The sequence below is a fragment of the Protopterus annectens genome, chromosome 6.part0 (genome assembly GCF_019279795.1).
Source record: "Protopterus annectens isolate FY-2018-M chromosome 6.part0, PAN1.0, whole genome shotgun sequence".
In the NCBI taxonomy this organism is placed as follows: domain Eukaryota; kingdom Metazoa; phylum Chordata; order Ceratodontiformes; family Protopteridae; genus Protopterus; species Protopterus annectens.
Window position 1 is genome coordinate 850,537,352 of NC_056737.1, and position 14,180 is coordinate 850,551,531.

A 14,180-nucleotide genomic window follows, 5' to 3' on the forward strand; every position below is an offset into this window, starting at 1 on the left:
ACATGAACTTTACTAGACAAGACAGACAGTTTTTTTTTTTTTTAAGTTACAAACATTTTCAGTAATAGCCTGTTTAATAAAATGGGTTTGGTGGAATATGGTATACTCAAAAGCTACTCATTTACATAAGTAGACACCATAAAATAATCCTATAGCTCCATACAATGCAATATTTCTACTATGTAAAGCAGTGACTGGGAATGGGTAATAAAGCTGGCAGCTTAAATTTGATAACACATCCTTGTTCATCCAAATTAATGCGGACTGCTGAACCTTCTAGATAGACATTGCCTTTTCCCTTATGTAAATCTCACAACCTTCAACTACGATGGATTTGTGAAACTAACTGACATCTTCAATTCACATTGTTTATAATGCCTTTCTCTTATGTTTAAGCTGAAGTGAGGGTTATAAATGTGTATTTAATTATTTTTTTACAGTTAGGGCTACCACCTCTCCCTCTTTGTGAGGGACCAGTCCCTCTTTGGGCAGTTTTGCCCTGTGACAAAACTAAAAAATGGCAAATGGCCTGACATTTTTGGACAAAACATATTGCTTAAGTTTTCTTTAATAGTTGCATAAAGCAGTTATTTTGTATCTGAAACACCTAAATGTTATATGACATAGCATAAGCAACTGAAATGATATAAGAATAAGTTTTGATTATGGCAAAAAAATTAAGCTATGTCCTTTGCACTGACCATGGGTATGTTTTGCCCTGCAAAATCTCAATGTTTCTACAAAAAAATTCTCACCTTGGGTATTTGAAAAGGTGGCACTCCCTATAATAACAGAACAGAACTGTCATGCACTTCTGATAATGAACAGCACAGCACTATACCAAATTATTAGACAAAATGTTTAACATTTAAGCTCATGAAGCCTGGAAAGAAAACACATAGTACACATAAATGAAATAGAACAGGAAAAAATGATATTATTTCTGGAAAAATACAGCACTGAAAAAATTATAGGGTTCATAATGATGTTTTACAGACAACTTTCATTTAGAGATGGTGTGCCCATGTGAAGCTCTCCTTTCAGCTGAAGTTCACCATGTTAAGCCATTCACATATTTTATATCTATTGGTCATACTGGTTTTTATTGGTTCATACATTTAAACTTATCTTATTCTTGGAACCAGCTTATGGCAAACAAAACAAATAGATACAATTCAATAATAATTACAACTTCATCAATACACTTTCTTCAGAAAATGCGTGTGAAAAGTAATTTTATTTCAGAAGTATAAATGAAATGATTACATGAGGAACAGTAGTATTTGTTTAAATGTGAATTTTGTGATATTTTTAGGGGCATCTAACACAAGATTCCTACTGCTACACAGCACAGCTAGCATACAGACTAGTGTACACATCAATAATTTAGCTTTAAATACAATGGCATATTATAAAGTAAAACTAAAGAAAGAAATACAAGCATTTAAAATGAATTCAATTTGCAAGTAATTATTTCCCTCAGCTAGATTTCATATTGTAAAAATATGCACATCTATCACATTAAAGCAAGTTGAACACATAAAGCTGGTATGTAGAAATTTATGTTTTCTCTTGATTCATCTAGATATGTAATTGAAATTATATATATCTAATTATATACTATCAATTTTAACATTACAGCTATGATATTTTTGGAATGTCATAAAGAACATTTTATCATTTTTGTTCTTATTTTATTGTTGTTTTATATTTTAGTACTTAAAATACAACAAAAACAAACAATTCTTAGTTTAATTCCTAATCTCAACAACAATTACAAAAATCACAGTGATGACTTTCAACTACTAGGAAAAATATACATTTTCAATTGAAAATTTTCTTAGCAATGTCAGCTAGTTACCTGACTCCTCAATGCACCCTAAAATATTAAGCCAAAATCTAGAATTCAATAAAATAAGATTGCCCCAGTAGTTAGTGAGAAATATTATCCAGCTTTGGCATCTGTACCTACCAAGTCACTCTACCCTTCACCAAAAATAAACTGCATTGTGTGGACTTGTGTTACTCTAATTTTGTCCTCCATTACCTTTACTTGTAAGACAACATCTCAGGTCTGTCATAAAGCTAAACTGAAAGCTCATCACGTTTAACAAAACCTTTTGTATTTTTATATAAAACTCATTTTACATTGATCTACTGACAGATAAAATATTGTCTTCCCTTGTAATATAATGCAGTTCTCTGCAATCCTTTGCAGAATGCTCTAATCCACATCCAGACCCTCACAGTGTAATTTGAGAGAAGTGTTGACTGGACAGAACAGGTCAGTTATTATCAATTCCAGCAGTCTCGCTTTCTATAGTATCCGAACTTTCTTCTGCACCTGGATGTGGTAGTGAAGCAATGGCTGAAACACAGAAATACTTAGGTTAATTATAAGATACATAACCACATATGCTGTTTTAAATTTCTCACAAATACGATTTTAATATATAGTCATTAAAAGATAAATGATTTTTTTCCATTGCCGAATATTGGCTTGAACTGCAGCACAGTTGTAATAATACTGATTAAGGTTCTGTTTTTCTGCCCCAGGAAAAGACACAAAACACTCCCACAAACACTACTTCGAATCTTATGGTCGAGACCATAAGATCAAAGTTTTGAAACTTTGAAATTTAAATAAAAAAAATAAATAAAAAGAAAAAAATCTTTTTTTTTATGTTTCTGCAGGGGGTCAAGCCCCTCTACACCCCCCTACATTCCCTGCTAATTAAATATTCCAACTCAGAGATCACACTACAGTGAGGAAAATTGGAAATATACTGTTCAGTGCTGTACAGTGATCTCAATTTAAACTGTTTGAAGTTTCAAAACTTTGATATTATGGTCCCGACTGTGAAGGTTGCCAGCCCAACTAGCTGGAATTTTGTAAAAAATTCTATGTCATTTGTGAATAGTAATATGATTGGTATGCTTGTCTTACAAATGTAAGAAAACTATATGTTATGTGTATATTAAACTACTGGCACAGAAGTGTGTGTTGAACTGTATGTTCTGTACTGAATTTCAAGAATGTAAACACAATATACCTTCCGGGAAAAGAACAAAGTTAACTTGCAAACTAAGAAAATAAGTGAATTGTTTACAATGGTGTTTATCTCAGCTAAGAGACAGAATGTCTGCAGCTAGAAATTCTTTCTATTATCTGGATACAGAAATAATTACAGGTTTCAAAGGTAAATGTGTTTTAACTGTTTTATGATTGTTTAGAGATACCTAAGCTCTTAGTGTACTTAAATATCTATTTGGTGACACTGTATAGGCCACTCTTAAATAGTCTAGGCCTTGGACACACCATTTGCGTAATAGTAACATTACACAGTAGAATTGGTCACCTTTTGGGAAGGGCCTTATAGTAACTGATAAGAGTGGATTGTGGCAGGTGGTACTACCTTATAGTCTGGACAAAAGGGAGCATAGCCAGTGAACCTGTGCCAGCCTTCCCCAGGAGTGTCTGTGTGTTTGTATATTAATCAAATTTCAAAGTGTGTATGTGTGTGTGTGTGTGTGTGTGTGTGTGTGTGTGTGTGTGTGTGTGTGTGTGTGTGTGTGTGTGTGTGTGTGTGTGTGTGTGTGTGTGTGTGTGAGTGCGTGTGTGTGTGTGTGAGTGCGTGTGTGCGTGTGTGTGTGTGTGTGTGTGTGTGTGTGTGTGTGTGTGTGTGTGTGTGTGTGTGTGTGTGTGTGTGTGTGTGTGAGCTACTTGGCCAGGGACACAAAGCATTGGCTGGACAGAGAAGTAGCTGGAGATTTTGGCTTGACCACTTGACTGAGATCTTAACCCTACAGCTGTGCCAGTGAGGAGTCTTATTAGGGATCTGGATAAAGAGAGAGAAACCAGTCCCAGACTGATTGTGATCTTTGTGTGCTCTTAAAGGAAATTGTAATTTACTGTGTGTGTACTTGTCATCCTCCCAATCAGCATGTCCCTCACTGGTGCTAGTGGTGAGGATTGAGGCTCCTTGATAACTGGGCCAGTGCAGGGGCATCACATATTAATTATTTGGCAGTGGTGAGATAGCCACATCACATATTAATTGTTTGAAGTGGTGAGATAGCCACATCATATATTAATTGGCTTGTAGTGGTGGGATATTGAATTCCTGCAGCTTGTGTACAGTGGTTACTGAAGGTGTTTGCACTCTCAATCAGCCACACAGTGAACATTCAGAGTTCATTTCACAATTGTTTAGTTTTTTTTATTAGCTTAGTTAGTCAAGGAGAGCAGGCAAGCATGTCAGCAGAGGAGTATGGCAAGCTGACAAGGAGACAGTTGGCTGAAATGTGCCAGACTAAAGGACTAGTGCATGCCAACCTCACTAAGGCAGACATAATTGCAGCTTTAGTCACAGCTGCATCAGAGAATAGCAATCAGGAGGACAATCAGACTGGCCGTGGAGATGTACAGCTCTCAGAAAATTGACAGCTCACCCTTTCCACAGAGGACTTAAAAATCTGTCTGGAGTTAATGCGACTTGAGTTGGAGGCCAAGTGTTTGGAAATAGAAGCAGCAGAGACTGAGGTGTCTAGATACTAAAGAAAATGAGAAACTGCAACATCTGAAGGCTGAAGAAAATGAGAAACTCTGACACCTGGACACTGAGGAGAAGGAGAGGCAAAGGCAACATGAAAAGGAGATGCTAACTCTTCACCAGAGTCATGGAGGTAATGAGAAAGGGAGTAACTGAACCCCAGAACCAACAAAGGTCAGTAGATTTCTTCCACAATTTACAGAGGTGGATACTTTTGATAGTTTCATTCATATGTTTAAGAGGGTATGTAAACAGTATGATGTTGACCAAGGCTCTGGGTACAGTTCCTGACCTCCTTACTCCATGGTAAAGCTGTAACTGTTCTTTCCAAGCTATCTGATACTGATTGTTTAAATTATAATGTTGTAAAGAATTGTTTGCTAGAATTTTTTAAGATAACACCTGAAGCTTATAGGAAAAATTTCCATGAGCATAGATGCAAGACAGATGAAAGTGTGTGTGAATATGTTGCTGAACTAAGCACTTATTTTCATAGGTGGGTGAGTGGATGTCAGGTCACCACTTTTGAAGGGCTGGCAGACCTTTTGCTGAGGGAACAAGCCCTTAGCACTTTGCCTGAGGACATGAGGATCTCATTAGCTGATAGACAATGCCTTACTGTAGATGAGTTGGGGAAGAAGGGAGACCTATACCTAGCAAGCAGGGCATCACTGCACAAGAAAGGGACACCCAGTGCTGCTCATAGGTCTAAGGAAACCCAATGGTTGGCAGCCTGGACTGCCCCAACAAAATCTGCCAGTAGCAGGGGAAGCCACTAGTCCAGGTACACATCCTGAACCTAGGGCTGAATGTTTTAAATTAAACCAGTGGGGCCATGTAACATATAGATGTCCACAGAGGCAAGGTGGGGAACAAAAGATGGGAGAGCCAGTAAGTGGGAATGACAAAATTCCAACAGTAGGTTGTCTTGAGATAACAGGGGTACCAAACTAGCACCCTGCAGATGTCCTGATCGGGAATGATTTTGATAATGCAGTACCATGGGTTCATGCAGTTACAAGCAGTCAGGCTTGGAGACAAGCATGTCATTCTGGTAGCCTGGGGGAGACCCAGACAGACCACACACTTGCAGCTAGGACTGGTGAGGTGGTTACTTCAGGAAGGGAGCTACCCTGTAGCAGTGAGACTGAAGGTGAGCCCCAGCTAGTTGTGGGTACTGATTTTCTCTTGGACAGAGTGACTGTAAGGGCAGAGGTGAGTAGTAGTACCCAGGCTGACAGTGAGGCACTGCTATCAGAGGATAACAGACTTCCTGTGGAACGGGAGCTGGGAAGGGTTACAAAGAGAGAGTTGAGACAGGCTCAGCTCTCAGACCCTACACTACAAGGCCTGAGAGAGGTAGCTAGTGAGGCACCTGATTCTCAAGGGAATGGGGATTCTGCATACTAAGACAAAGGTTACTGTACAGAGAGTGACCCCTGAGGGAGGGCTAGAGTGTGAGAGAATACAACAGTTGGTAGTGCCCAGAGCCTACCATCTGGCACTTCTAGTCATAGCCCACGATATTCCCTTTGCAGGTCATATGGAAATAAAACATACAAAGAGATGTATTATGCAGACATTTTATTGGCCTGGGATTTCCAGAGATATAACAGGGTGCTGCAGGACCTGTCAGCAGTGTCAAAAGGTAGGCAAGGCAGGAGACAAGGTGAACGCTGCTTTGATGCCTTTGCCTGTGACTGAGGAGCCATTTCAGAGGGTAGCTATGGATATTGTGGGACCTCTGAGTACACCAAGTTCCACAGGGACACAGTATATCCATTATGCTACTGGATACCCTGAGGCAGTGGTTCTGTCCACCATTGAGACAGAACAGGTGGCAAATGCTTTGTTATAGATTTTCAGCAGGGTAGGTTTCCCAGAAAAATACTGACAGAGGTGCCAATTTCATGTCAGACCTGCTGCCTTGTCTGTGGAAGTACTGTGGAGAGGAGCATCTAAATACCACCCCATACCATCCTCAGACTAATGGTCTTGTTGAGAGGTTAAACTCAACACTCAAGATGATGCTACAGGCATTTGCAGACCAGTTTAAGAGGGAGTAGAACAAATATTTTTCCTATCTGTTGTTTTCTTACGGAGAGGTTCCTCAGGAACACACAGGTTTTTCACCCTTTATGTTTTTGTGAGGGCATAGGGTAAGGGGACCTGTAGATTTAATTTGAGATGAGTGGGAGGGTGAGTGTGAATCCCACAAGGAGTTTGTTGTGGCATACATCCAAACCTCAAGACAAGGTTCAGGAAACTCATGGTCCTGGCCCAAGAGAACCTGGCAGAAGCCCAACAGCAGAAACAGGTCTGGTATGACAGGAATGCTCAAGCTAGAGAGTATGCTGTAGGGCAGCATGTAATGCTTCTCATTCCTGTCAGACACAACAAACTGCAGGCACCCTGGGAGGGACCCTACAAGGTGGTAAGGAATGTCAGTGATGTTAACTACATGGCAGAACTTCTAGGCAGGAGGCAGGGGCACAAATTGTACCATGTTAACATGATAAAACCTTACCATGATAGGGAGGCCCTTGTGCTGAGTATTTTCAGTGGATTGCAGGAGAAGTCTGAGGGGGATCTGGTGACTGATGTCTTCAGTGAGGCTCGGAATGACACCTCAGTGGAATGGGTAGCAATGTCCCAGCAGCTATCTCCTATCCAGGTTTGAGAAATTCGAGCAGTGTTACAGGAGTTTGGGGACATGTTCACTGGAAAACCAGGGTGCACCCACCTGGTGCAGCACCATGTGGATACAGGACCGCAAAGGCCTATTAAGCATGCCCTTTACAGGGTGCCTGAGAGAGTCAAACAGACTTTGAGGGATGAGATACAGGAAATTTTGGAACTAGGGATAATCCAGGGGTCCAGCAGTTCCTGTGCCTCCCAAGTGATGCTGGTACCAAATAAGGATGGCAGCACCAGGTTCTGTGTGGACTACAGGAAATTAAATAGTCACACAAAGTCAGATGCTTACCCCATGCCTAGGACAGATGAAGCCCTAGAGCAGCTGTGTGGGGCTAATTATCTTACCACCACTGATCTTACAGAGGGTTGCTGGCAGGTGATCTTGACTCCAAGTGCTAGGGAGAGATCAGTCTTTTTGACTCCTTTTGGCTTGTATGATTTCACAAAGATGCCCTTTGGGATGAAGAATGCCCCAGCAACTTTCTAGAGGCTGGTAGATCATATCCTAGCAGGAGCAGATGATTTTGCCCTTGCTTACCTAGATTATATTGTCATCTAGAGCCATTCTTGGAAAGAGCACCTTCAGCATGTCAGGGAGGTGCTGGGCAGACTACAGAGGGCAGAGTTGACCATTAAGCCCAGCAGATGTCAGGTGGGTATGACATAGGTCTCCTACCTGGGACATAGAGTGGGGAGTGGTAATATCAGGATAGAATTGGCCAAAGTGGAAGCCATTCAGGCATGGCCTGCACCTGTTACCAAAAAGCAGGTGAGGGCATTTTTAGGGACAGCAGGGTACTACAGAAAGGTTTTCCCCAGTTATAGTACCATAACTGCTCTCCTCACAGACCTGACAAGAAAGAAACAGGCTAGATAAACTAGTGTGGACCCCAGCATGTGAGTAGGCATTCCAGAAGCGTAAAAGAGCTTTGGGAGGACCACCTGTATTAGCCAGTCAAGATTACAACAAATAATTTGTTGTGCAGGTGGATGCTTCAAACCACGGGGTGGGGGCTGTACTTAGCCAGATTTCTTCAGAGGAAGAAGAGCACCCAGTGGTTTATCTCAGTCATAGGCTCCAATCCAGGGAGGAATGCTATGCAGCTGTAGACAATGAATGTCTAGTCATGGTGTGGGCACTGCAGAAACTTCAGCCTTATCTGTATGGATGAAAATTCACTGTAGTTACAGACCACAATCCCTTAACATGGCTACATTGAGCCAGCCAGCAAAATGCCAAGTTACTAAGGTGGAGCCTAGAGGTGCAAGCATATGACATGACAGTGCAGCATCACAGTGGGGGTTAGCAATGCCAACTCAGATGGGGTCTCAAGACAGGGAATAACGTAAGGTATCCCCAGATAGGCTCAGCCCTCTCAAGCAACATTTCTCAAGATCACTTGAAAAACTAGCTCGAGTTTTGGGGGCGGGGATTGTGAAGGCTGCCAGCCCAGCTAGCTGAAATGTTGTAAATAATTCTATGTCATTTGTGAACAATTACATGATCGGTATGCTTGTCTTACAAATGTAAGAAAAATATATGTTATGTGTATATTAAACTACTGGTGCAGAAGTGTGTGATGAACTGTATATTCTGTACTGAGCTTCAAGAATGTAACCACAGTGCACCCTACTGGAAAAGAATAGAGTTAACTTGCAAACTCTAAGAAATAAGTGAATTATTTATGATGGTGTTTATCTAGAAATGTTTTCTATTGTCTGGAAACAGAAATAATTACAGGTTTCAAAGGTAAATGCATTTTAACTGTTTTAAGAAATCTAGTTCCAGGCAAACTTCTGAAAGATAAGTATTTTTGACACAGAGGTTCTGTTAGCCTGGGAACTGAAGGCAGAGGTGACAAGGAATGATGTAATCTGAGATAACCCAGTAGAAATGTTTGATAGTAATAAGAACTATCTGAGAGAGTGAGTCTGTGCATTTTGTATTTGTCTTTGGACCTGAAAACATCCAGCTTCAGCACTTGCTACTAGTAAGTGCTAGATTACAGTAATCTCTTTTAGAGATAGATAGGAATCTAGTAAGATTAGTTTAGATGTTTTCTGTATTTATGTGAAACTGTCCTGCAATGTTGTTTTAAAATATTTCCTGTGTTTCTGAACTCTGTAGTCACTGTGCTGAGTGACTGAATATTGTCTTGTCCTTTTATTGCTTATTATTAAATATATTTAAAACATTTAATTATGGCTGGTTTGTTTAGAGATATTTAAGCTCTTGGAGTACTTGCATATGTATTTGGTGACACCGTACAGGCCACTCTTAACTAGTCCTGGCCTTGGACACACTTACCATTTGGATAATAACATTACACAGTAGAACTGGTCACCCTTTGGGAAGGGTCTTATAGTAGCTGATAAGAGTGGCTGGTGGCTGCTGGTACTACCTTATAGTCTGGGCAGAAGGGGGCATAGCCAGTGAAACTGTGCCAGTGTGTGTGTGTCTGTGTGTGTGTGTGTGTGTGTGTGTGTGTGTGTGTGTGTGTATGTGTCAGCTACTTGGACAGGGACACGAAGCACTGGTTGGACAGAGAGGGTGCTGAAGGTTTTGGCTTGACCACTTGGCTAAGATCTTAACTCTATAGCTGCGCCAGTGGGGAGTCTTTTGGGGTCTGAATAAAGAGAGAGAAACCAGCCCCAGACTGACTGTGATCTCTGTGTGCTCTTAAGGGAAATTCTACTTTACTGTGTGTGTACTTGTCATCCTCCCAATGTGCACGTCCCTCACTGGTGCTAGTGGTGAGGATTGAGGCTCCTTGATTATCCTTGATTACTGGGACATTGCAGGGGCATCACACCGACCATAAGAAATTCAAAGTTGTGAAAGTTTGAAATTTAGAAATAGACTGATATATATTTTATTCACAGAAAGTATACCTCTTCGAATCTGCAAAAGCCAAACTTACTTAAGCAAAAGTGCAGTTTAACGAAAATGCTCTTTCGTGAAATACAAATATGTGAATACCTGTTGGCCAATCCAGGATCCTGTGGAAGTAAAGCTGTAGTGTTTTTTACTTCTATTTTAGTGTTTTAATGGAAGTGTAAGGTTTAGAGCAGTTGGGACTTTTTGATATAGGTCGTGGTACAGTAAGAATAAGGAAATGTGCCCTTTTCCCCACTGTAGTGCAATCTCAGAGTTAGTATATATAATTAGTGGGGGTGTGTGGAGTACAGCTTCCCACATGGGGGTACAGGGGGCTTGCCCTCCTGCAAAAGTTTGTTTTTAGTGTTTTTACTTTTGTTTTTTAATTTCGCTTATTTGTGTTTTGTGAAAGTGAATTTTCATTAAACTGCACTTTTGCTTAAGTGAGTTCAGCTTTTTGAGATTCAGAGAGGTGTACTTTTTGGCGAATGGAAGTAGACCCATATGCAGGTCAATGAGGAATTCTATTTTGCCTCTCTAGATGTCACATCTTTGTATACAGTCAACAGCCAGGAAACTTGCATTGATTTTTTTAGGGAATATTTAGTCAACAACTCCAGTCTTGATGGTGACAAAGTCAATACCATATGTGAATTAATGGAGCTGGTGTTAGACAATTTTTTTCTCCTTTGACAAGAAATATTTCAAGCAAAAAACAGGTGTGGCAATGGGGTCCAGGGTTGCCCCAGCTTTTGCCAACATTGTCCACTTGAGAATAAAAATTCTTGGAAAAACACAAACTATCTGGTAAGATTCTGTTTTATAGAAGATTCATCAATTATTTGATTTTTTGTGGAAAGGAAGCAGAGAAGAATTCTGGAGTTTTGTAAACTATTTGAATAACACCACTTCTTTTCTAAGATTTACTGTAGGAGAGTTTGGAGAGTGTCTGAATTACTTAGACATTCAGTTGTCATTTGATGTCCAGACTGGTCATTTTGTCAGTAAAATTTTCAGAAAAGAAAGTTTTACAAATCAATATTTGCATCATGACAGTCTCCATCCACACCACATGAATGTGGTCAAGAGGTAAATTCATTCGCTTGAGTAGTTTGACTTCAGATAATGGAGTAATTGCTGAAGAAGTGACTTTACTCAAAAAGTTATTCGTAGAAAGAGGTTACAGTGAAGATTGGTTAGCATGAATAGAACTTGAGGTAGAGAAGTTAAGATTTGGTGTGGCACGTCCAATATTGTGTTATGGTGATTTTCACACACCAACTAGAGAATCACACTTTCTGGATGCAAGTGGAACAAATTTAAATTTTTTTGTCTTTCCCTTTGCCCATACGTCAAGAAATGTGGGCAGTTAAACAGTACATACAACAAAATTGGAAAGTTATCTTTGGCAACAATGATTTAGCGAAAGAAATAGGTGATAGACCTATGTTTTCTTTGAAGAAAACTGTCAACATTAAAACATTATGTGAGAGGAATGAGAAGTTAGAAGTAAAGAAAAGATCATCATTACCCCTAGGGACTTTCAAATGTGGACACTGTAAGCAATGTCGTCACATTGTTAACTCTTCTTTCATCCATTTCAAACATTTGGACATGATTATATGGGCTAGAGGGAGATATGATTGTTCATCCAACCGTGTGGTGTATACAGCTATTTGTGAATCATGTTGTTGTTTTTACATAGGCAAAACTATTAGGCATTTAAAGAGAAGAATCTACAAACACTTGTTAGCCATCAAGAAGAAGGATTTTAGAAATGTGTTGGCTAAGCACACTGTTACATGTAAAGATTTCAAGAAATTTTCTTTTTTGTTTTAGATTCTATTTTTGTTGAGGATTTCAGTGATGACATCAAGACCCTATAGACTGTAAAGACACACTCTGGCAGGTCAGGCTGAATGATGATAAACTGCCTGGTTTAAATGAATCAATCAATATCAAGTGTTTTTTACTAAGACAAAGGATTTGAAGATGAGATTTTGTATGGTATTTTAGTCATAAATCAATTGCTAACAAGCAATACTGCTCAACCAAACTTAACTGCATGCACTGTAGAGCATGAATGACTAGTAACCAATAGTATTATGATTTTGTGGCAATGCCCACTTTTAGACTGTTTGCATTGGTTGTCTTTATCACATGATTATTTGAATGTCTTTTTAAGGAGTGTGTGTGTGTTGTACAAACTTTCCTGATGAAGTTCATGCTGAAACATTAAAGAGAACAAAAGTGCTAAGATAAAGTGTCTGTGGGTTCTTTTTAGCCATAGTTTTGCCTTTTTTTTTTAGTTTTCCAGTTGTTTAGTATTTTTGTTGGTATTTTAGACCTCTGTATAGACACACACACTCACACACACACACACACACACACACACACACACACACACACACACACACATACACACAAAATAATAATAAATATATAATTATATAAAATTATATATTGGTCCTTTTGTACCTTTTTTAAAAGTTTTTAGCTTTCTGTATTTAAACCATACATTTGAGCAGGTTTCTGTTTGTTTATACAGAGTTGAATTGAGGTGGGCTACCGCCAGAACTTTGAGCTGAGATACCAGACAACTAGAGGCTTCTGATCTTCTACCTTACTGTGCCTGTTAAATCAAATGTTATTGCTACTTTTACTGTTTACTAAGCTCTTTTTGCTACTTTCACTGTTCAGGTATTTGCTGGTATTTTTCACCATTGCAAGCAATCTGTTCTGCTTGTTCTGGTTTTCCCACTAAGCAGTGTCATAGTAACTGATTTTTTAGTTGTTTAAAACATTCTTTAAGGTCTCCTTGCTGATTTTCTGCTGTTTTAAATGTTTTTTTTAGTGTATCACTGCTATTGTTCTGCTGTGTTAAACATTTTCTAGTGGTTCCCACAGAAACTAGAGTAGTTAGTAGCTGTAGCATAGTCCAGATACAGGTTTGCTGGATCTGGGTCTGTTTCTTCTGAGCATGTTTTCCAGGCCATCTTGAATTGGAAGGGGCCTTTCTCCACTCTAGTGGGAATATTGTGCTGACTGGAACCTGTCTGGTGAAGGGTAGTTGGTCTAGGGCTTCTAATAAGCATCCTCATTGGTACTTTTGAACCTTTTTAAAACATTTTTCAAGTGTTTAACTTCTGGTATTAAAGCCCTGCATTTGAGTAGGTTTCTGCTTGTTTGTACCGAGTTGAACTGAGATGGGCTACCAGCCACAACTCTGAGTGGAGATGCCAGATGAATAGAGGCCTTTCTGCACTCTAGTGAGAGTATCTTGCTGATTGGAACCTGTCTAGTGAAGGGTAGTTGGTCTACGGCTTGGAATAAGCATCCTTATTGGTCCTTTTGAACCATTAACATTTTTTTCAAGGTTTTAGCTTCTGATATTTAAGTCCTGCATTTGAGCAGGTTTCTGCTTGTTTGCACATTGCACAACATTGCACACTGTCTTGTAGTTGTGCACCATAGCAGGGCAGATTAATTCAACAGTTTTTCCCTTAATTACAGTTGTAGCACATTAGTGTAGCCCTCATCTTTAGTACTTTCCCAGTCAAATAAATACTGCTAGTGAGCTGAAACCTATTAAATTACAAAAAAAAAAAAACAGGCAGACATATCCCTCCACTAAGCTCTTTCTTGATCAATCCTGAAAAGACCCCATGACAACAGTCTTCAACCTAGCATTATAGACAGTTGGACCACCTTTGTTTCTCCTGCCAACTTTGTTGACTTGAGTCTCTTGAGGAGTGTAGCAATTGCCTCATGTACAGTAACAACTCTCTACTAATAACTCACTCTAGTACAGGGTGTGAGAGATGTATCTATACCAAGAATTTTGAATCCATGCTGTCTTGCACTCAAAACAGTAATACTGAAGAGGTTGTCAACCCACCCATCACTACACATGTACATAATATCACTACTCATGCACATAGTATGATCCAACACAAAAATCAACATACGTGAAGGTTCTATCAACAAACCTACTGAGACACCGGAGACCTCCAAAACACAAGACTGCTACAACAAACCCAGTTTCCACAGCC

The 14,180-nt window shown here is 39.6% G+C and overlaps 1 protein-coding gene across 3 annotated transcripts in view; it reads right to left on the reverse strand.

The window, feature by feature from the left end:
• Nucleotides 1-1,218: 1,218 nt before the first annotated feature.
• The window catches only part of LBHD2 (LBH domain containing 2), a 939,756-nt gene continuing 926,794 nt past the window's right edge, over nucleotides 1,219-14,180 (reverse strand). For all 3 annotated transcript variants that reach the window (XM_044074527.1, XM_044074526.1, XM_044074525.1), the window contains one exon: nucleotides 1,219-2,368. In XM_044074527.1, coding sequence (XP_043930462.1) covers nucleotides 2,286-2,368 — 83 coding nt within the window. In that variant the 3' untranslated portion in view covers nucleotides 1,219-2,285. The remainder of the gene's footprint in view (nucleotides 2,369-14,180) is intronic.